This window comes from Platalea leucorodia (assembly GCF_965183815.1).
Source record: "Platalea leucorodia genome assembly, chromosome: 7".
In the NCBI taxonomy this organism is placed as follows: domain Eukaryota; kingdom Metazoa; phylum Chordata; class Aves; order Pelecaniformes; family Threskiornithidae; genus Platalea; species Platalea leucorodia.
Window position 1 is genome coordinate 36,381,143 of NC_138829.1, and position 24,236 is coordinate 36,405,378.

Here is a 24,236-nt window from a genome sequence, read left to right on the forward strand (position 1 = left end):
TCCCGCTGCCCCGAGACCGGGCACCCCCCGCCGCGATCAGCCGCTCCCCGACGCCGACACCACCCGGCAACCGGCCCCAGCAGCAACCGGCAGCCGCTGCCCGACCGTCCCGCCCCGCCCCGCCCCGCCCCGCCGCCGCCATAGCACCCGCACACTGGAGGCCTGCAGGGAGGGTCTGTAGGTAGCCAGCGCGATCGCCTGGCAGCGGCGCGCAGGGCCTTAGGAGCTGAGGGAGGCCGAGAGGCGGTGGAGGAAGCAGGCGCCGCCGGGGCAGCCCCGGGTGGCCGTTGGGCGGCTGGGGCCTGATTTCGAACGGCAAGCGGCCCAATCAGAGGCGCGGGCGGGGTAGGGCGCTGGGTTTGAGCCAGGCGGTAACCGGCGGCGCGCGAGCGGGGCCGGGCCGGGCGTCGGGAGGTCGCGATGGCGCTGAGCGGCGTCTGAGAGGCGGCGGGGGGCTGGGGAGCGAGAGGTCGGGGAGGCGGTGGGCGCTGGGATGGCGGAGCAGAGGCGGAGGCTGGTGCGGCTGGCGGTGCTGGAGGAGCTGCGGGCCTCTTACGGGATTAAGGTGAAAAGCGGGAGCTGCCTGGCGGCGGCGGCCAAGCAGCCGGGAGCGGCGGCGGAGGTAAGGGGGGCGGTGGCGCTGCGGCGCTCACCGAGGGCACCCGCTCCCCGGGCCGGGCCGCGGCGGCTGCCGCTGTCGCTGTGGGAGCAAAGCTTCTGCGGGTCCGGGAGCTGGCCTGCTGTCCCGGGGAGGCCGGGAGGCCGCCCGTTCGGGCACCAGCGGCGCTACCGTAAACGCCCTTGCTCCTGCCGGCCCCTGACAGGGCATAACCTTCCCTCGTGGGGAAACGTCTTAATCCCTGCAATGAGGAAAGTCGTTTTTTTCCCCCTTTTCCTCAGCGAGCAAGTGCTCCGGACGGTCGTCAGGGTAGCCAGGTTCTGACTTAGTAAGATAATAGTTTAGTGATGCTGACTCCCCCCACCCGTTTAGGACCTGAATGTTGCAAAGCAGACCAGATGGGGAACGAGATGTGTTCCTCTTTTTGTTAATGTAGTTGATGTTCTCTCAAACACGCATGCGTGCTTCTGGTCTAGGCAAGAGCTTTTTACACCTTACTGTGCTTAATGGCACTCACTATGGAATTTAAGTCTTAGTCATTGTATTATTTATTGGAATACATAGCTACTATGTAGTTTCTAAAAGCTTTATGTCTTTTATTTTACGTGATTCCTTAGATTTTCGGTTTGAATGGCTTTATTTGCATGATTTCTTAGTATAAGATGTAACTGTCGGTATTTGGTACAGACAGATCTGGCCTTGATTTGCCTGTGCTCTGAGGAATGAAATCTGTCCTGTTACCTTAAATACCTACTTTGAATTTGTTGAAGGAAAAAAGTGTGTTTTCTGTCTCAGGATTCTTATTTAAAATTAAAGCATCATAATGGATGCCAGTTTATACAGCACTGAAGTCTGTTTCAGAACACTGATCTTCTCGTAGACTAATTTATAAAGCACAGACCACTTTCAAGTCCTAAACAAGATCCCTGTGCACCTGATATGGCACAGAACAGCATTCTCAGAATGAGCTTTCTGTAAGGCTGCGAAGATATTACAAAATGCTGCAGTAACCCTTGGTCAATATAAACCAAAAAAAGTTGCGAAAACACGTGCTTGAGTTGGGTTGTTTGGAAAGGGAGAGAGCAAGAATGAAGTTAGAATTAGTTTCTTCCCCCTTGTCAATATCAAGCATATGGTTCTAGACTTTTTTTTCCCCATTTGAAGGGAAGGTAATAAGAACTGTGAATAATGTATGCATGTCATAATAAAGGATGCCTATATAGCTGTCTGTAGTAATTAAATTTTATACAAGGAAGAAAATGTATATTTAAATAACAACTGAGCAAGGTAGGAAAAGGTATAGAATAACATTTGTTTTGCCAGGAGGCATTCTATTTTTATTGTAAGGGAACAGACATAACTTTATTTTAAGAACTTAAATCACAACTTGTGATATTTCAAACAAAACCTAGTAAAGTAAGGATATCAGTTATGAATTTCGAGTGTTGAATTACAAGCCACTGGAATTCTGTATTGCATAATCTTGTAAATACAGAAAAACATTGTATCTTGGTGTTAATTTTCTTTTTGTACTTTTAGTAGCAACCTGGATTACAATGACAAACATGTTGCTTCTCTTTCCTTATCATGTTATGCTTGTTTTCTGCAGGACAGATAGGCCCACGGTGGCCTAATGGGTTAGTTATTGATTAACTATTTTCCTAATGTGGTCAGCACTTTGAATTTCAGGTATAAATGACTGAGACTTTGCATTCATCTCTGATAACAAGTTGGGCGTGATCCCAGTCCTCTTTTGGTTTGGGGAGGCGCTGGCTTGCATGTTCTGTAAATGTAAATAGAAAAAAGAGTTGGGGCAAAGAAATAAAAGTACAAGTTGTTACATTGAAATGTGGGCTTTTATAACTGAAACAACTGTGCAGTAACCTCGGATAAACATTTTAAAAAATGCTGTAGATAAGCATCAGTAGTAATGACTGAAGGAATTGCTTGTTTTCTAATATGTAACAGATACTCTGATGTCTTGCTATAAGGCAATAGAGTTATAATAGTTTCTTAAATACAAATGCTAAATGTGAGAGTTCAGAACAGTTTTCTAGACTATTCTGTTGAGTTTAATCCTCCCTGAAACAGCAATCTTGAGTGCTTCAGATAAAAAAAAAAAAAAACAAAAACAAAAAAAAAAAACAAACAAACCAAAACCAACAAAACAAACCAACTTAAAAAAAAGACTTATTTCAAATGTGTTGTGTTGATTTTTAAGAAAAATAGAATTTAGTCAATTTGAAAAGGTAAGGTGAGATTCCAAAACAGTCTGTTTAATATCCTTACTGATTTGGGGGCCTCATAGGAAAACTGACTCCTTGTAAAATAAAAAGTGCAAAATGTACTGCAGAAAACCTTTCTATTCTTTCACAGTAATCTAGGGTGTTACCTGTAACTAGAATCAGCATAGGTTCAGATATCTAGAGATGATAGTGCTTTTCCTGACAATACCTCTTATCTGTCTTATCTGAAAGACTTTGGTTTTTGTCTTAACTACCCTTCTATTTGTACTTTGTGGAATACGTGCTTTTCTGTGTTGTGTAGTTAGTAATCCTATCAACTTCTGAATAACATTAATTGAATTTTTTATTTTAGGGTAAAATCTTTGGAATATCTTTTCATGCATTACCGCAATCACTTGTGCCAGAATATGGTTATATTCCGAGGTAAATTAACACTGTATATTTAGACTTACTCTTACTTTGCTCTCTTTATAGTATTGAACTCTTGTCAGAATAGGGAACATGATATTTATTGCAGGCCTGTTAAAGGTAATGGGGGATATAAGAATAGTTTCAGTTGGGGAAGGAGGGATACAGAAGTTAGATGGGGAATTCAGAGCCACAGCTATCATTCAGTTGTATTTCTTTATACTTCTTGTCATTGGGGAGAGCTATCCTATATATTAAGTTTTATCTATTTATAATGAAGTAGTTTTTCTGGAAAAAACAAGCTTTATTCTGAGTGTCAGAAGTACATTACTGTTCTTTCCTCAGCTTTCTTGTTGATACTTGTGGATATTTGGAAGAACATGTTCATACCGAGGGACTCTTCAGAAAATCTGGATCTCTTGTTCGTTTAAAAGCTTTAAAGGTATTCTCTAAAGCCTCTCTCTCTCTTTTTCTTTTTTTTTTTTATAAGCTGCATTTCACTTGATCATCTACTTATTTTAGTTTTTGGACTCTTCAGTCATATTCAAGTTTTAATATTGGAAGTAGACGGGTAACATTACCTGCTTTAGAAATGAGAGGAGATCTAGTCCAGAAACTGGCAAATTTCACCTTTTTTTTTTTTTTTTTTCCCCCCCCTGGGAAATTTTTCAGCTTTCCAGATGGTGAGAATACACTCGTGACTGAACAAACTTGTTAGCAGTTATGCACAGTGGATACTGTGAAGACATTTGTTTAGCAATGTCCTCCCAGGAGGATGTGTACATGGGAAACCTGTAAATTAACAGGTGGTCTGACAACATGGTCTGTGTCTGTTTGTAGATACTGTAGCTGGGTAAACATGACAAGGCTGAAACTAAAAATGGGGAAGATGTGACTGTCTTTTCTGATAGGGGCTAGAGGGTTAATGCCTAAACTTAGAAATCTGATGGTATGTTGAAGACTTCAAATCATGTTTCTTATGAACAATTTCAGAGTAAACTGGATCAAGGTGAAAACTGCCTCTCAGCTGCACTGCCATGTGATGTTGCAGGGCTTCTTAAACAGTTCTTTAGAGAGCTGCCAGAACCCATCCTTCCACCTCACCTGCAGGAAGGCCTTTTCAAAGCTCAGCAGCTAGGAAATGAGAAGAAAACTGCAACTGTGTTGCTGTCGTGTTTGATGGCCGACAGAACAATTGAAGCTTTGAGATACTTTTTCAACTTTCTGAGAACTGTGTCCCTAAGGTCAGTGTAAAGAGAGTGCGTGTAAACAGCTTCCAATTCCTTTAATGACTTCTCTTTACAGGTAACTGCTGTAACTTTCTGTGAGTTGTTTGTGACTTTAAGCTTTCTTATCTGCAGTCATTCACTAGAATTCAGTCATGGTCTTTTCTTTCATAAATCCAAAGTGTTTTCTTTATGAAACCTTATTTTGCTGGAGACTTGACTTTGTTCCATTCTTTCATAGCTGTATTCCTCATTCTTCTTTGGAAAGCAAAAGGGGTGACTGATAAAATTAACATAAGCTAACTGATACCTTGCATTTCCCAAAACTGACCGGGGTCTACAACCTCTTGGTTTCAATAACACAGTCATGTGGTTACCTGGCCTGCGGTGCATAAGTCTACATGTTAATCTTGGTATGTGAGCACTCAAGTCAATGACTCCATATTTTTTTTTTTTTTAACTGCATTTGTCTTATTTGGTCTTTTCTCTGTCCATTGCTTATGTACTGATAATTTGTGTAAAAAAAACCCTTTTCTTGTTAAGATCCAATGAAAACAGAATGGATAGCAGTAATCTGGCAGTGATTTTTGCTCCCAACCTCTTGCACTCGAATGAAAATGAAAAGATGTCAGCCAGTACAGAAAAAAAAATTCGCTTGCAAGCTGCTGTTGTGCAAACATTTATTGACCATGCAGCAGAAATTGGTAAGATGATAAATGTTTATCGAAATGTCTTGTTGCACATACTTATATAGAGCTTTTCTTTTCAACTTTTTAAATAACTTAAAAAAAAAAAATATATATATTTCTCAACTAATTCAGGACAAGTACCAGAATTTATCTTGGAAAAGATTCCTGCAATGTTAGGTGTTGATGGCTTTCAATCTACTCCTTCACTGTGGGGCCACGAAGACAGTGAAAATGAATCTCCCAGTGAATGTAAGAAGAGGAGGCACCGAAGTGTTGGGGGTAGGTATGTTGTGCGAAAGTTTCAGAAACTAAAATAGAATTATTTCAAGACTTCAGGTATGCTGATTCTAAGCACTTGCTTCTTCCACAAGCAGAATAGATGCCTGTGAAATTTGTTGGATTTGATTTGCAAAATCTATATAAGACTTCACTAATCACATCACTTTATCATGTTTATTCTGAGTTTATTCTAGCGTGTCTGTTGTCTACTAAAGAAGCTATTTTGCTTGTGTTGAGATTTGTGAAGCCAGATTAATGGTACAGCTTTTTATTGAGTCAACTTCAGATCCTGTTGCAGAACAGTGATAAAGTAAAGATTTTTTTTTTTTTTTTGCTAGTTTTAAAATGATATTTGGACACTCAAAGATATTGCATACTTTGATAAGTCAGGTCCTGAGAAGGCAAGGATATAAATGGCATGTGTGTTTTGAATTACAGTAACTAATTTGTGTTTTGTAACTCTGAATTGGACAGTATTAGATACTGTGTGCACTGATATCATGGATCTGGGTTTGTTTTTTTTTTTTGCAGTTTAGCTATTCAAGGGGGGATGTGTGAAATATGGACAATCAAATGCTATATTCTCTGTTCTTCTGCATTCTCTTTGAGGAAATACAATGGAATATGTATGCTTGATTCAAATCCACTTTAACACTGGTCTTGTATGTATTGCTATAAAAATATGAGTATGTATTTAGCTCGTGTAACTGGAATATTAAACCTGACAGCAATTGAAATTAAGGCTTTATTATTGTATATGTTTAGCCAAGGCATGTTTTTTTGTGTAATGTACTTTTCCATTCTGAAGAAGGGAAATCATCCTGGAGTTGCAAAGTGATAAATATTTGTTGATGTTAAAATTTTGAGGAGAAGCAGAGTTTCTTAATTCTGTGGAATAGGTTCAGGTAGTAGGCAGCTTCTACTCTTTCTCCAGATGTAGCAAAACATAGTATTACTACACTTTATCTATTTTCAAAGATGAGGTTTTAAAAACTACCTAGTATCTACCAGACACCATGGAAGTACCGCAGGCTTGTAGTTTGCTGAGCTTTGCTATGAACACATGGAAATACAACTGTAGGTTGCAATAGCACTTAATAAAAATACTTCATTTTACACTTTTAAAAGCAGGAAAAACAGTGAAACCTCATGCATATACTCTGCTGGGTTTAATTTTGCCTTAAAAAAAAAAAAAAACAAAAAAAAAAAAAACAAAAACAAAAACAAAAAAAAAAACAAAAAAAAAAAAAACCAAAAAAAACCCAAACAGCACCCCGAAACAAAAACACGTAGTTAACAGAAAAGTTGTATGTTATTTTTTTTGTGAGACCAAAATTTCATACTCCTATTTGAACCTAACTTCAAAGCTCTAAAAGCTTTTCAGCTTCAAGACAACTGTCCAGTAAAGTGAGAAAGTCTGTGAGACTTTCTGTGAGAAGGACTTCAATGGATACCTTCTAGGTTTGCCTACAAGAAATCAGACGGCATATAATTTTATAATGACCAGTAGAATTTTCTACAAGAAACTTCTGTTGTCTGTGCATGAATTTTTTTTTTTTTTTTTTAAGGAAAATAGAATTTTTCAGCTATTGTGGAAGCAACAAAAACTATGTTGATGAGAAGATCTGGACTATGGTTTTCTTTACATAAAATGATTTGCTTTATATCTCTCTGAAAGAATACAAGTTAAACTTGAGTTGAAAATAGAGCAAGACAAACTTCATATTTAAATTTGATTGCTCGGTGTGTCTTGCATTTCAGATATTGTTAGTGGAGCACTGAATAAATTTAAATCTAACAGAACACCCTCCACTACACCTCAACAAGACAGAAGTGGTAGGTATTGGTGTATTTGTACTAAATAAAGCCCATGCAGTATCTTCTGGATTTGTCAACTATATTCCACAATTTTTTTTAACTGAAGAGCTAGAACTTAGTAAGATAAGTGATTACGTTTAAGTTGTTTAAAACTTTGAATATAGAGACATATTTACTGAGGATACTGCATTTACTGTAGTTCTTGGAGCAGCTACAATCACTGCAGCAGTGGGCTGTGCGGTTCTAGGATTACACAACTGAACTTAAGCTTTTTATCTAATGCACACTAAGGCTTCAGTGCAGTAGTGCAGCATTTTATCATCTTGGGAATGAATTTGCCAGGACTGAAATTCCTTCACTCTTACTCTGTCTCTCAAACTTACAGAAGATGACTATACTTTTTTTTTTTTTTTACCCCCTCCTAATACCTATATTATTTTATTTTGGTTTTAGATTTTCCTTTCTGGTACTCTAACTTGCGGAAAAAAAATAAAAAGCCAAACCCTAAGCTATACTGGTCGCTTCGCCTGTTTAAAATGCATGCACTTTGGCTAAGCTTTTAGAACAATTTTCTTTCAGAGTTGTTTTTAAAAAAACAAACAAACAAAAACCACAAAAACAACCAACTGTTTATACTTTAGTAAACTCTCAACATTTTAAGCTGTTATTGCAAATTTAGTTTTCTTAATTTCAGTCCTTTCATCGGTGACTCCGGTGGTTCTTACTCCAAGTACCAAGCGCAAACTTCCAACTGATTGCTCTCAGGGCTTGTCCAGCAAGAAGAGACGATCTTTTAAGCATAGTTTTGCTTTTGAGTTGTTACCAAGTAGCATTTTTAACAGCAGCTCAACACCAGCATCAGGTACAGTGCCTTCACTTTTTCCTTGCTCCTTGAAGTGGTTGTTTATGGATTTTAATTTAAATGTGCAGTCTTTTGTTCTTGTTAGGCAGTCATTGATAATCTTCACTTAACAGTGTTCCTCTCACTACTTTCCCATCTTAGTAAATAGTCTGTTTATGTTCATTAGTGACTGTCATGTTACATGCATTGAGCAAGAGGAAAATTCTGTTTCTTGTTTTCTGTTATGTTAATTTCTCAAATCTGCAGTCCTGATGTCCTTTTCTCTTTTTCAGTCCCTCTGTTTCACCTAGGTTACGCTTGCATTTCTGTCTTAGCATACAAATCCGTGAAGACTGCCTGTGCTTCCAGCCTTTTGAAAGTTGTAGCCTCCTTCTGTCTCCTAAATACTTAAATAGCTGGTCTTAGCTCTGTATGAAATGTAATTGTTGCTACTATAAAGGTTCTTTCTTAAATCCAGTCACCTCTTGTTTTCTCTAAATGCTAAATAATCTCAAAATTCTATAGAAAACGTTTTACTTCTGTATGACAGTGCTTTAATACCACTTCATTCTACTCGAGTGCTTCCAACTGTCAGGCTCTTCTGCAAAACCTGTTTTGGTTTTGTTTGGTTCCTTAATGTTCTGCTAACTGAAGTTAGAGTAAAAAGAAATTTCTGGATTGGCTATGTTTGTTTTGCCTGAAGATCAAAATTTTTTTCCTCAATTGAGTGGTATAAAACTTATTGCTTTTGTTTATTAAACCATTTCATGCTCACCATGAAGTTCTTGTTTCTATGGTGAAGCAAACCAAAGCAATGACATTTTCTAAAGATAGTAGTAATGCATCTGTTTCATAAAAAAATTAGGTAGTAGAATAGCAACTCTTTCATTTATTGTTGCTTTAACTGTTCTGGCTAGGTATGTAACAAAAGCACACTGAAAATAATATTAGGACTGAATCTAATTTTTCTTAGTAAGCTCTTAAATTTGAGGAACTGATCTGCTGATAGCAGTGTGGAAACTTAATTGAGGTAGTGATATTGGTAGCATGCAATTGCAATCCAGCAGCTTCTGTGGATGTTACAAGCAACAGCTTCATTTAATATTAAATAAAAGTGGAAGTTAAAGTAATTTCAAGCCAGCATTCCACAAAATAAGCAAACAAATCTGTGCTGTTTTAAAAACCTATTCTTTGCCTTAACTGTTAAGTCTTTATCTGAAAAGAAGTGCCTATTTTAAGATCTTGGAAACATGATTTTGTTCCTGTAGTTCAGTTTGAAGCAAGCCCTTGTGTGTCTCTTGAGTCATCACAAACCTCACTGTCTCCTTCAACTGGTGGTGAAAATCATCTGCCTAGTACAGGCAACAGAAGAAGTAAAAGGCATGCAAGCAAAAAGTTATACAGGTAATTTGCCTTAGCTCTCAGAATCTAAAGATAAATTGGAAAGGTAGGTCTAGACCCCTTGACTAATGATGGGTAAAATCTTAATCTGTTTTTAAAATGATCCTTTTTGGTGTTCAAAACATACCAAATTTTTACAGTAATCTTAAAATCACCGGATCTTCCAATGTGGCAAAATAGAACTCAAAACAAAATAAGACCTGGTATAGTAGCCCTCTGTGTCTATTAAAAAGCTTGGCAAGAAGGCAATAGAAGAAGTAAAACTAGAGAAAATGACCGTAAATAAGTGTCACAATATTTTTATTGCCCTCCTAAAGAGTTTTTTGTGTTCACTTCTTCCCTCTGTCCTCCCAGGGCTGAATCAGGAAAGACAGGTTGTTTTTCTCCAAAGATTAGCCGAAAAGAAATGGTTCGTAGGTCGTTACGCTTGAAGTTTGGTTTGGGGAAAAACAACAGAGAAATGGTAAGTATTCTGCTTCTAACCCAGTCTTCTTGTTACTATGCATATTTTAATCCTAAGTTTTGGGCACTGCTTTTCAGTAGCAGGAAGGACTTATTTGGTAATGGAGGGACCACAGCATAACTGGACCTGCTATCAAGTACAAGAAAAACCTTAGGTTTATTTTCATAGTAGTAACTGATCAGCTTGTACTGCATTCAGCTGGGATGGGGCAAGAGACTGGGGTAGGGGACAGCTGGGACAGCTGACCTGAATTGACCAAGGAACTATTCCATGCCATATAACATCATGCTCACCAATAAAACTGGGATGGGGGAGAGTTTTTTGCGAAGTAGGCATTGCTCAGGGGCTGGCTGGGCGTTGGTCTACTTGTGGGTTTGTTTTTTTGTTGTTTTTTTTTGTTACCCCCACCCCTCCTTTTGCCTTTCTAGTTCTCTCCCTCATCCTGCTGGGGAGTGGGGGGAGTGAGCAAGCAGCTGGATGGCAGCTTATGTGCCAGCTGGGGTCAACCCACCACACTTGTGATCAATAGGTCTCACAGCTACTGAAATTCTGATATTACAGCACCTATGCACAGAATCACTATGTTCAGAGTGTGGTTGAGCCTACCTTACTGCAGGTGGGTTGTTCCCTTCCTAGGGCTACAGAGAATCGAGGGAGGATGAAGTATGGCCAAGAAAAGGCTGCTATGGCTGATTTGCATAGTGTTTTCCTGGAGGTTCCTCTGTAAATGAGATTCCAAAACACAAGTTTATATGAAAGTAATTAACACCTTTTATTTGTTCAAGAATATTGTATCAGGATGTGCGGTTAGTAATAGATCTGAACATATTGGAAGGCGTCTTGCAAGTCAACAAGGTCTGGAAAGCAGAACTGAATGTGCAAAAAGAGATGTAATCTTCAGCCCATGTGTCAATGAAAAATTCCCTAAGAAAGGTAAGTATCTAGCAGAATATATTAGATGGGGAAGACTTTTGCTTTTGTAAAGCAAAAGTAACTTTATGGATAAAGGTATAAAAGCAATTGGATTAAAAGTGCTTCTAGCTAGTAGGACAAAAGTTACTTGAATGTTAGTGGCTCCTGGGGAAAAAGAATTGGTTTGGGACAGGCTTGTTGTGTTTCTAGTGTATTTTAGTAGTTCTCCTTTGTTAGTTAAGCAAGATGAGATATGTGATTTCAATTCTTAATATTACGACCTTTTTTCACATCTCTGAAACTTAAGGGAGTAATGGCATCTTTAAATTCAGTGCTGTGTTGATAATTAGGGTTTTTTAGCAAGAATTTTGCCTATAATGATAATTAAAATTGTACGATATTATTCTTAAACACTGTGGTATTTATTTTAAGGTTCAAAGAATGTGAGCAAGTCAGAAGAAAACTTGCTAACTCCAAAATGTCATGATAAAGGAGTTCACCGAATGTCATGGAATAGTCCTGCTGTTACAGATTCTCAGGTGATCAGCAAGAATGAGGGAATTCTGCCAGGACACCCTGAAATGGGCATCAGTTCTTCAGAATCTGTTTTGATATTTGGAAAGCCACCAGTTGTTCCAGATGAATTCAAATCCACAACTGTAAGCAAACAAGACAACAGCTTAGAACTTTTGCTTTGTGAAGAGGAAAGTAATTCAACTGCAGAAACATTACTGAAAGTTAAGCAAGCCTTCTCTGCATCTGGAAGTAATCTTCACAATTTGATAGGTGATACAAAACCTTCCTTCTCAGATGTAGCAGGTGAAACATTAAATAAGACTCTATCTCTCACAGGGCTCAGTCCGGAGAAAGAACTGTTAGCTGAAGAAGTTTCTGAAAATCCAGCAAATACAAAATCCAGAGAGCTGTTCCACCAATTTAATCAATCTTACACTATTGATAAACAGCAATCAAAAAAAGATGAAATTAAAGTTTCTGAGAAAAAAAACTTCAAAACTTCTATTGAGGTTGAACTTCAGGTCCCGAAACCAGATATAAAAAATGTAACAGAACTTCCTGTGCCTCAAATGCTGGCCAGGGAAGACACATTGACTGTTCAGAACAGTTCATCAAAAGATAACTTAAACAAATTAGATTCCTTTGGAGGAAAAGCGGAAATAGAATTAACGCACTCGCAAACAGCTGAAAACTGTATGGTAAAATGCTGTAATTTGGAAGAAGATACCGCTAAACTTTCTGTGGCAGGACAGCTTCCTACTTCGCAGCTGCCTAAATCACAAAATGAAGTAGGTAACCAATACTTGCAAGCTGAAAATTCTGATAAAACTTTAACTAAAACGTCAACTGTTTCTGACCATGGAAAAGTTTCTGACCACATACAATGGTTCAACAAGCTTTCATTAAATGATCCAAGTTCTACAAGCAAACCTAAACCACCTCTTAAGTTTCAACGTACTCCTGTTAGGCAGTCTGTGAGAAGAATGAATTCCTTATTGGAGGCTAACAGAAGATCTGTAAGCTCTCAGCTGCTTAAAGCAAGTGATGTTGGTTCACCACTTGTTAAATCTTTGAGCTATGACTCTGCACTCTTCTCCCGCACAGAAAAGCCCTCAAAGAATTCCATGGCTTTGCCACTCAGGAGTGAAAGTACATATGATCAAGTTTCTATATCTCATAAGCAGCTAGACTTAACATCCAAATCATGTTGCCGCCCGTTAAATCCATCAGACAAGCCTGATGTTTCTGTCAGAACTGCTGGAATCCATGAACAGAAAGCGACTGTTCATCCATCAAAGTCTGTTCTAGAAGATCTAACCAATCATGAAACAGTGAAATCCAGTTTAAAAGTTAATGCAAATATAAATATTCCAGCTGCTGCCCCAGAAAAATCTACAACCACAAGAAGTGCTCCAGGAAAAGAAAGAGTTCGTTATAGAGGATCTCCAAAGAATCCAATATCTAAAGTGAAACTGCTACCAACTGCAAAACCAGTAGACTTATAAGATCAAATATGGTGGCTGAATGGGCTTATTGTAACTTGGTTAACTGTTGGAAAATCTAAATTTGTATGATTATTTTTTTAGCTCTAATTATTTGTATTTTTTGATTTATTTTTTTAACTGTACAAGGCATGGAATTGTACAAATAATTTGTTTTATTTGGGGGTTTTCTTGATGTACTGAAAGGTTTGTAAATGCTAGTCAGTTCATACAAATGAATTTGACTTCTAAAACAAAAATAACCTGCTTTTACAAATGTTTGTGTTAGATCTCATGTTTGATTATCTCAGCTTCTAAAAACATGCTGCATCTCCCAAAACAATTTTTGCAGTATTTAGTCTATGTACCAAGTTTAAAAACAACAAAAAAAATTCTGACATTTAAAACAAAACTAACAGACATGTGAAAGAAAATGCCTTGATGCTGAGTGTTGGTAGTTAAATTTAGTTACTTCTTAGTTTTAAGTGTATTGTAGCACTACTTTGATATTTAAGTTGGACCTTATACCAGCTCTACTTCTTTTGAGACAATGGTTTTTACTTCTGTTGGAGTAAATTTGGAGTATATTTTCCTTGTTGAGCAGGTGAATTATATTTTGACGTGTACACACACACTGGAGAATTATTAGAACACATGGAAAATAAATGTGCAGTTTATTCAAGAAGTGAAAAGACTTAAAACTTCATCCAGCAATGTGTTCTGCAATAGGTACCAAGTGTTTTCAGTTGTGAGCAGTAAAATGTTTTATCTTAATATGAAAGGATGGTTTTAACTTATTTTTGGAGCAATGGAGTAGTGTTAACTAGATGGTGCAGAAGCAGGTTTTAGATGCTGATAATATTGTAAGAGATGAATGTAAGAAGCCATAGTGTGTTAAAAGTTGATCTGCACAAGCAAATGTTTACATCTTTTGAAATTAAAACTGTTTATGTCTGTCATCAGTTGTAAAATTATTTAAGAGTAAACACTTGAAACTGTTCATTAGCTTTCTGTATGTGCGAATTGCTTATTGGCAAAATGTAAGAGTTGAAAGCATTGTATACTTTTGGTTTTAATAAAACCATTGGTTTTGTCCCTTTTCTGAGCCCGTTCTTCTATAAATGACTTAGAAATTTAAATTATGTTGTCATATGCAGACTGTGGACATAAAAAATGAGTAAGTCTAAAAATACTGAATTCAGAAGTGATTCTGTTCTGGCACTCCTCTTTGTTCATATTAAATACATAATGGTGATTCTCATAACTAGCAAAAGGCATGGTGCAACACAATTTATCAGGAGTAGGCTTCTAAACTTCTTGAGTGATATGTTAATGAAAGGAATATTTCTGCTTGCTTTCTGTTCCCTGCCTCCTTCCCCACATGTCCACCACCTTCCTCGCTGAATTGGTTCAGCGGGTGATCTGGTGGAAACCTCCTGCCATCAGCCCAGCTGAGCTGCCTCACTTGCTACATTACTCTTAAGATCTAACACTAGGGAAACAGCCATGGGAGGATCTTAACAGCGTTGCTTGGTGGTGTGGTTAAGTATTGGAAGCTTCAGTCTCATGAAATGAGGGAGCCAAGGTAACAGTTTACCACCATCCAAAGAGGAAGCTGCTTCTCCCTGCTCCCAGCTACGTCCTCCTACCTTCTGCCTTTAGCTGGTGCTGGCAGATCCCTCAGCAGGCTGAACGGAGGCACCAGAGCACCATGTTTTTTATCATTTTACTGAGGTAAATAAGGCTCAGCAAAGCAACTGCCAGCTGTCATAGCTGATGCACGGAGGTAGGAGATGGAAATAGGACAGAAGGAGATAAAGGCAATGTCAGGAGGAAGAAAATGAGATCTGACTCCATCTGAAACAGTGAGCTGTCACATCAATTTGTGTTTGAAAGAGCAAGACTTGAGATTTTTTTCTGTTATATGCCAAATATTTTGAATGCTAATGTAACTTTGACAATGTGTCATGGATGGAGCAGTAAAATATTTTTGATCATCAATGCAAGCCGATCTTGAACCAGTACACTTAAATGTCAGAAAGGGAGATTTTGGTAGGGGCCTGACAAACAAACTCTTTAACATCAGGAAAGATTGTCAAAGAAAGTTGTAGACTCTGTTTTTAGAGGTTTTACAGAAGAGTTAGGCACACATCTGTTTATATAAAGTTGATCGTGTTTTTGAGAAAGATTAGAAACGCTAGATGCCCAATGGATGTCTCTACTGCTCAATCCTGCAAGTTACAGACATGCATAATGTACTAGAGACCAGCAAAAAGAGACAGTAATCCATATTTGAAGGTGTAGTTCATGGATCTGTTGTGGTTTATGGGCTGTAGTCTCAGAGCTTTTCTGTAGATAGTTATCCTAAAATGGAACATGTCGCATTCAGGTCAGTAGCAGTGAAGATGTGTTACATAAAATAGCCTTCAGAAATTACCATTTTGCCAAGTGCTATTAAATGATAGACTTCATTTAGCAAGATCGTTTTATAGCTGTCTTTTTGTTAACCTCTGCTATGGATGATGTATATAGATTTGCTTAACCTGGAGACCTTTGCCTGCAAGTGCTTAGAGATGGTTGCCATGTTGTTATCTTGTAAACCTGCAGCGAGGTAATGCTATCATTCCCTAAGTAATCCGTTGAGCGTATGTTCCAGGGAGAGAAATCGCAGCGGGAAGACGGACACAATCCTAGGAATATGTAATATCTTACTTCTGTAACCGTTAATCCATCAACAACCTTCAGTTTATTTTTAGACTATTGTGTTTGGCTGAAAAGGGAGATCTCGAATACCCCCCCACGCCCCCCGAGCTGTGTGTCCTCTTCCGAAGCGGACAAATCCACGCAGCAGCACACGGTCGCGGCAGGTGCCTGGGCTGCGGGGGGAAGGGGGGCGAGGCGCCGTGGCTGCGCACGGAGGATGCGCGGCCGCGGAGCCGCCGCACCCGCGGAGCCGCCGCACCGCAGAGCCGCGCCGGGAGCGGGAGGTGAGCGCGGCGCTGGCGGGGGCGGGCGGCGGGGCCCGGGCCGGCCCGGGGGCTCCGTGCGCGGCTGAGCGGCCCCGGGCGCCGGCGAAGGGAGCGGGGCGCGGCCCAGGGGCGCGGGGTGGCGCGGGCAGCGGAGCGGCAGCCCTGCTCGGCTGCGTGTTAGCGGGGGATGTTTTGCAGAAAGCAGGCTTTTTTCCCCTCTAAATAGAAGAAAGGTGGCCGGGCTGGTGGGCAGCGCTGCTGCAGAGGCCGAGGGCGCGGAGATGGGGGGGGGTGGTGGTGGTGGTGGTGGAGCCGCGCACAGGCGTGGCGGGGAACGCTTCCAGCATTGGTTTTTTCAGCCATTTTTGCCTCGAAGACGTTTTCAGGTGCCTTCCGTTGGGCGGTTGGAGCAGTGGAACATCTGTAAACGCCTGGCGTGGAGAAATTAGGCAGCTGTGTGTATTTTAAGGAAGACAAGGGGGATTTGAGGGTTTTTTGTTTATTCAAGGGATTGGAAGTGATGCAGTTTAATTATTCTCTGATGTGAGGGGAAAAGGAGGTTTAAGAAACAAGCGTTCTGATTAAAATTCAGCCTCTCAAAGAGGACAGCGGTGCTTGGGTTTGTTTTGTTGGTTTTTTTTTTTTCCCCCTAATTAAACTACACCGTGCAGCCATTTAGTGCAAGGGATTCAAGGAAACAAATGAAATCTATTTGCATCAGTCGGGGAAGATGATGCATATGAAGTAGGAAGCCTCTTGTCTTAAGGTACAAATAAAATATAATCCAGGTTGTTCTGCAATTTCTGGTGATTCATTTTTCAGGCGATGCAAGAATAGAGCTTGGAAAACACAGTTCCTGGCTAAAGAGTTCTTTGCTTTTACCTCAGAGCTTTATAAAATAGCATAATAAACAGGAGGGGAGGGGGAAGGGGAAACGTATTCTCATTAAGTGAAACAGTGGATCCATTTTGTTTGCAGTGACTGTTACTGAATGTTATGGGCAAATGCAAATCAGAAAATTGATTTCTGCAGTTTGCAGCTTAATATTTTTTTTTAGAAGAGAAGAACCTATCCGCCCTATTCCCCCCACCTCATTTTTCAGCTGGCTAGATTTTCAGCTGCCCCTAGAAGCTCTGGTAGTAAACTGTGATGTGCAGAAGTAAGATCAGAAGTCATTTCCAGCATGCATACTGGACTTTTTTCCACTATCGTTTATAATCAAATTCCTTTCTTTTTCACAGGATAAAAGTGGCTACCAGAATGACAACTACCTTGCTTTGTAACATGATATTTCTGCTGGCATTTGGATTGGCTTCAGCTTTTAGCCACAGTCCTAGGACCCCTGACAGGGTTTCTGAAGCAGATATTCAGAGGCTCCTCCATGGGGTTATGGAGCAACTGGGAATTGCCAGACCCCGGGTAGAATATCCAGCGCACCAGGCTATGAATCTAGTTGGTCCACAGAGCATTGAAGGTAGCTAATTTCTACTTTGAGTTATGATAAATGTATTAGTATCCTTTGGTAATAATTATTGTTTTGCATATAGATGCAGAATATCCTGAACTTAAAATCATGGACTTCCTCACCATATTGTTGCCCGATCTTTGTTTTAAAATCATCGTCCATCTCTTACCTTCCTTAACGTAATGATTTTGGCAGAAGAAGTAGTGGATTTTTTAATGTACAGGCTTTGTAGAAAAAGTCATGTTGTCTTAGAAGTGTCTGGTCTCTAGTACCTCAAAACAACAGGTTTACTAAATTCTTCCCCAATAGTGTATATAAATGCATCACATATATATTTCACATGAAACAAATGTGAGCTATAGAGCCCAAATCTCATGGATTTTTAGAAACATTTGCAGACCAGAAGAGATCAAATGTTTGCGGTGTCACGTGAGATAAAGGGAGAAACCTTATACCGGGGGGTTCTTCCTACGCGCTGCAGAACGCCGTGCAGCCCTCCGCAGGCCAGGCTGCGTGCTGGAGCGCGGGGGAAGCCAGGGCTCCGGCTGCGGCGCTGGAAAGGACACAGGTCCTCCTCTCCCTGCCTCCACAACTCGCACCTCAACACTGGGTTGCTGGGATGAATGCTCTGGGCTTGGGTTCATTTTTTGGGCCGGTACTTCAGGTCTTGCTCTGTGTTAAAATTTTCCTTGGAAACAGTCTTTTATAACCACGCAAACCATCTGAAATATCTGGCTCAGATGTTAGGGTATTAGGATAATGTTGCAATGTATTGCTATTTGAATTGTAATAAACTAGCTTTTATTTTGGGATTACAGCAAAAGGTTGAAGGTACGCAGTGCCAAATATTTACGTTCAAACATCAAAACAGAGCAGAAGCTCTCAACCCTTCTCTCAGAATTAAACCAATTTGACACAATGTAGCAAGTCTTCAGGGTTCATAAGTCTGTGCCCTTTATTTTGTCCCCAGTTTGATCTACAGACTATGCTAGCCAAAGAGATACAATTGCCTTAATGGAGGCTAAGGAGTGGATTAAAGCTGAATAGGCACTTCTACGAGATAATTGCAGACCTAAGTTTATATATTTTCTAAAGAAACTTTGATGGACATATGCTTTTCTGCAAACTTAAATGACAGAGATTAGGTTTAAGGAGTAAAATTTGGTCTGTGCCCTTTCCTCTTCCCTTATGAGTGTTTGTGTGTAGAGAAATTGGGACATACTGGTAGAAGTGAGTAATTTTACTCTCCACCTCCCTCTTTTCTCCAGACTTTTTTTTTTTTTTTAAACCTTAGAAAAGATAAGACAATCTGGATCTCTGACAAATATTTCATCACAGCTGTTTGCCATTACTTTCTAATTACAATGCTAGCAGAACCAGATTAAGAATCTCTTATAAATAGACATGCAAATCAGACCTTCATGTCAAACGTTGCTTTTCATAGAGTGTTTTGTGGTAAGTTTTTCAGATAGTAATCACTTGCTCTTTCTTTGGTTTCTTGTGGTGATATGGGTCTAGCTATAGATAGCTAGATATCTCTTAAAGTATCTGATTACAAACTTCAACTTAAGAAAGTGTTTTGAAAGTGTTGGTTCCAGTTACAAGATTAACATGGTTTTATGTCATTCTGCACAATCTTTTCTCATGCTGCTTTTTTAAAAAGTACATATAATTCAGTAAATTTTCATCATGAGTTTATCTTTAAATATAGACCCATGAATTACAGGATAGCTAATCCAACAAAACTTGCATTTCATTCTGTACCAGTGATTTTAATTATTACATTGTGAAAGACTTCAGAATTTAAGATACCAATTACTAATCAGTTAACAATGCTCTGTTATGCTCTCCTTCAATATTTATTTTTGTGTAATTTGGAGAAACACCTGCACAATGGGTCTGACTTTCTCTTAGATATCTACTTTGGAAACCGAACTGCTAAAATGGTAAGACATTTATTCAAAACAGTCTAGTTCCGTAACAGATTCCCATATATAATGCTTCCACATATGGTATCTGCCTGAAAAACTGCAGTTTTTACCATTTTCCTCACAGTCTCCCCACTACTCGGTTATTGCCAGGGGACTGACATTCCTGACCTCCCAGCAGCTCCAGTCAGCCAATGTTTTCAGAAAAGGCACTGGATTGAGGCAAGGACCTTGTCCTCTGGCGAGGAATGAGGACAGGAGGCATTTGAACGAGGACTCCCCTGAGGCATTGACATGTTATGGGCAGATGAATTGTAATGCTCAGTATAGTAAAAATATTGTGACCTTTCTGAACCGGGTGTGTGTTTGTTTGTTTGTTTGGAGGGGGGCGGGGGAGCGGGGCTGGATCTTACACACATATTTTGTGAAATTCCGGCGCATGATGTAGAAACAGAATTTCCTCAGAGGAGGAAGCTCCAATCTCTGCTCTGCTAAACAGACCTGCAGGACTTTCTGGAAGAATGTTTCTGATGGTGGTGAGCTCTTACAGCTTGCTTGTGTCTCAGATACTTGGCCAATGTGCAAGGAGGTGAACTGAGCAATGCAAAAAACAGTGTCATGGGTTGCAAAAAACAGTGTCATGGGTTGTAATGTTTAAGCAAAAAAACCCTGTGCCTGTAGCACAGGTGTTGACTGACAGGAGTATTGAGGAGGATGGAGAGAGGACTTGTGACTGATGTTCCCAGTGGTAGCCATAAGAACAATAAGTAATTTATGGTTGAGCTATGGAAAAAATAACTGCATGTTTTTTTAAAGTTCATCAGTACAAGGTTTCAGATTCTGAAGGATTCACCTATGGGCTTTCCACAACATAGTTACACTGTTATCACTGGCTAATAATTCTGTGTGCAAATGCTTAAAAAAATCTACAAGATAATAGAAGGGAAAAGTAAGGGGGAATGGAAGAAAGAGGTTTAACAATAATTGGAATATGTCACAGAAAAATAGGGGTTTCACCCTAAATACCATGATGGCAAAGTGGTAATTCACCAACTATGCTCCTGAGGCACTGTCTTCACTGGGAATTTTTGCCTGAAAGCAGTGGAGAGTAGAATTGGGTATGAAATTCTTATTATTGATGAGAAATCCTGAGCTGCCAGGAGTGTTGACTTCCAGCCATTTTTCAGACTGTAGGTTGTCAGTTTTCAGACTGACAGTTTAAAACCTGATTCATCCCATGCCAGCATCCTTATCATCAACCCACTGACTGTTGTAGAGTGGGTCTGTTTCTTATTTTGACCAGATATTGCATCTTAGCATAAAAAACTTTATCAATCAGAGCTTAATAAATTTAGTATGTTCCTACAGAAAATTGTTTTACTTAACAACATGTTTTTGTCAGAAATTGCCCCAGCAGTGTAGATCTGCAGCAGTGTTGATGGCTGTGGATGCCATCAGCTTCAGCTGAGCCAGGATTCCACTGATTTTCAAAAGGCCAAGATTTCACCCGTTATATGTGTACACTTGCAAATGAGGTGCTGTCAGGAAAAATTAATTTCGGTGGCTTTGGAATTTGGAAACAAATTTAGGCTGCCATAATATAGACAAGTTTATACTAGCAGGCTGATTATAATGAAATGTTTGCAAATTTGAGTGGTTATTATAATAACCTTTTCCAGCTGAATAAGATCTTAATAATTTTATAAGTAACAAAAATACTATTGCTGTTAGTTCATTTCCTAATTATGCCCTTTTTCCATCTCAGCTATCTACATTTTTTCCGGTGTTAATCATCATATTTTGACTTTAAAATGCTAAAAACCAGAGGGTGGATGTATTGCAAGGAACTGTACATGGTCTTTCCACCCACACCCCCCAAAAAAAAAAAAAAAAAAAGGGCTTAGGGCTGCCTTGGCTGTAGTAAGTGAAGTCACAAACTTGCTTTGTACCAAAGACAATTAAAAGATGGACGCTTTTCAGAAAATACATTTAGCAGCATGTGTTCTCTTTCCTAAGTGACCAGATAGTTTTCTTGTTGATGGATAGGAAAAAAAGTACAGCTTGTTAATTGAAAGAAGTTACTGCCTTTTCTTATGTTGAAATCTATAAATACATGGGGTTTTTTTTACTTCTCCTTCCCTTTGCATTTGTTAATTTAGCTGTTACCTCAGGTCAAGCTGCTAAAATAGGAGTAGAGTCTAGAAAACGCCTGATAAAGAGTTTAATCTACCAAGAAATTACTGTGAAGTTCAAGCTGTGTGTAATCCAAGGAGAGCTCAAGGGTCCAGAGGATTGTGAGCGTGGTGACTTTTCTCTCTCGGTGGCAGGGTGAGCCGCCTGGGGAGGATGGCTTCGCTGCCCCAGGCCCACAGGGAGGTGTGGAGGCCGCGTGAGCTCTCCTCCTTTGCTAGGGCTCTGTTAGCTGAGTGGAAGCAGTTCATGGGATAAATATGTCACAAAAATGGGAATTTGCTGACTGATTCCCTATACTTGTGTACCGCAGCCAGCAGATGGTGCGTGGCATGTCAGCACGGTGGAAGCCAAACAGATCCCACGTGATGAGTGTCAGGCAAAGATGTTTTTAGCACCCGAGCTGGTACCTTAGGAGCAGCTGGTTTTTGCTGACCACTGAACAGATTTTCTTTCTGCATACCCCCGATTCCTAAAAGTAATAAACTCATATTAACTACTTTAATTTCTCTAATAATATTCGCTCTCCTTGTATTTTATCTTTTCAGAAAGCTATACTGGAGTCACTTAGCAGTATCTATGAAAAGAGGGAAAAAACACAGAAAAGCAAAATAGGAATTTTTAATGAATATCTGTGTTTCTGTAGTTACTATTTAGGTTTATCACTAAAATACTGTACAAGCACCACTGGGCTATATTTGAGTTTTCTATAGACAAGAAGGGGGCTGTATCTATGTTAATAGAGGACAAAAGAATAAAATAAAGAAATGCCTTCAACATTTCAAAACCAGAGCAGTTATTTTTTCTGCTGGCAGGGAGTTTATGAAGTAAGAGACCACATGTTTTTTTCCTTTTCTTGCATGCTTATAAGTTTGTGCCAATATTTAAGTTTTTTTTTGGGGGGAGGGGGAGGGAATATGTGTATAATGCAAGTTTCAGGATTATTATACCATGCATAGGAGAACAGTAAAATCTCATTTAAACACATGGGGGCACCAGTAGCTCAGCTCGGGCAGTTGATAGCACTTAACTTCATAACGGGAAATGTGAAGTCCTATTTTCATTTTGCAAATATCATCGCCTTACATTTTCATTGCCTCCTGTACAATTCAATACAACAGAAAGCCTCTTGGGTGGTTTGTTTGTTTGTCTTTGATTCGGTTGTTTTGTTTTTATTTCTTAAAAACACTTCAAACAAGATGATGGTTGATAAAGGTGCTGGCATGACAGCCCAGAGAGAGTCTGAAGTTTTCAGTCTGCAAAAGAGGCATAATGCTGTCAACCTCAGTGACAACATTAAATGATGTCTCTTAAATCCTCATCGTTTGTAGGAATAAGAAAATATGATGCCTCTATGGGAGGCTTTTGACTTTCCTGCAGAGACTGCTTATAGCTACTGAGAAAAGGCTGGGGTTTATTTGATTATTTTGAAAGGAAATAAATACCTGTTTACTGTTTTAGGAAAAGGTAGTTACTGTTTGCCTGACTGAGGTGGTAAAACTCAAAAGAGTCTGGAACATTATGCTAATATTTCTACTAACAACTGGTAGTTAATGGCTTGTCAGCACAGACTATACAAATAGCACTTTGCATGAAATCTGCTGTCTGTAAAATTATGCAGATTACTCATGCATGTTAATAATGTCTATTTTGTTTATGTTTTCCTAATAAGAAAACTAAGACAGACAGTGCTGGATTACCTTGCTATCTGGCCTGTAACATACCTGCAAGACTGCTACTTTTTTCCTACGAGGACGGTAAAATCTTATTAGGAAGTTGCCAAAACTTTTGCTTGTGAATGCACCCAGTAAAACCAGTGCAGAGAGAACCTTTGCTCTCGTTTGCTTTTGGGCTAGTGTGTGTTATGCTTATACCTGAATATATTTGGACTTCCTTGGGTGACTAGAAGTAATAACCATTGATACATGGCAGTAAGATATCTAGGGGTCAGCAAACATGGCAATGTGATGGCTGCGTCCGCTTTGCTCTAGTTTACATCCTCTGTGCCAGCATCTGGGGGCAGCAGTGCAGGAGTTCCCGGGCTGGCAGTGTGCCACTGGACTGAGGCAGACCTCCTGCAGCCAATTCTGCTGCTTCGGGGCTGCTTTGTAGTGTCAATTTAGTGCAAAGAGACCACACAATCATTTGGGATTTGGATTATTGTATCTGTTCTATAGAGAAAGTCCTGCTGCAGTTAAAACATGAAGTTATATTCACATTGGGACTGCTTTTGCTGAAGCACACATGATTTTAATCAAACGCTGTGTTATGGGCCTGACATTTAACAAACAAAATCAAACCCCAACATCACTCTACTTGTCTCTGTTTTCAGGTTTTTTTTTTGCAAATTACTGAAATACAATTTCAAAATTTAATACGGACATCTCAAATTTGTAAAATAAAATAAAAATGGTAAAGCTACACTTCTTTGCACATTAATATGGTAGACATTTGGATTTGTATAGATCTGACTAAAAATACCTACCATTTTCATTGTATTTTATTCCCCAAATTGTAATGTCAAACATAACCAGAATTTGAGTATCAGGCAATGGTGCATGTCGTAAGAGAGGTGATTTAGATTGCTAATTCCTGAATTTAAAAGCTAATGACAGTGCCAAATGACAGCGGTGGTTTACAGTGGATTTTCTTTATCTGAGTAAGTGATATGGCACAGCTCTGTGAAGAAATTGCATGTAAAACAATTATACCTGTAACTCTACGAACAGGAAAATAATGAGGTGGTATGACTTTATTTATTCTTTATTAAAGACAAGTGTTTGAA

At 39.4% G+C, this 24,236-nt stretch overlaps 2 protein-coding genes across 3 annotated transcripts in view; both read left to right on the forward strand.

Annotated features, from left to right (window-relative positions):
- Nucleotides 1-493: 493 nt before the first annotated feature.
- Nucleotides 494-12,923, forward strand: ARHGAP11A (Rho GTPase activating protein 11A; the record flags this gene model as incomplete). The annotated part of the gene is made up of 11 exons (XM_082317961.1): nucleotides 494-622; nucleotides 3,218-3,288; nucleotides 3,619-3,715; nucleotides 4,267-4,523; nucleotides 5,043-5,203; nucleotides 5,321-5,467; nucleotides 7,980-8,147; nucleotides 9,395-9,530; nucleotides 9,882-9,990; nucleotides 10,776-10,923; nucleotides 11,335-12,923. 11 exons carry the CDS (start codon nucleotides 494-496, stop codon nucleotides 12,921-12,923), a joined length of 3,012 nt encoding a protein of 1,003 aa, XP_082174087.1.
- Nucleotides 12,924-15,819: 2,896 nt separating this feature from the next.
- Nucleotides 15,820-24,236, forward strand: part of LOC309593430 (neuroendocrine protein 7B2) — a gene marked incomplete at both ends in the record, with an annotated part of 31,078 nt that continues 22,661 nt past the window's right edge. The window contains 2 exons of one of the 2 annotated variants that reach the window (XM_082317965.1): nucleotides 15,820-15,869; nucleotides 17,110-17,342. In XM_082317965.1, coding sequence (XP_082174091.1) covers nucleotides 15,820-15,869; nucleotides 17,110-17,342 — 283 coding nt within the window. Of the gene's footprint in view, nucleotides 15,887-17,109; nucleotides 17,343-24,236 lie in introns of both variants that reach the window. The other variant, XM_082317966.1, reaches the window with a different exon arrangement.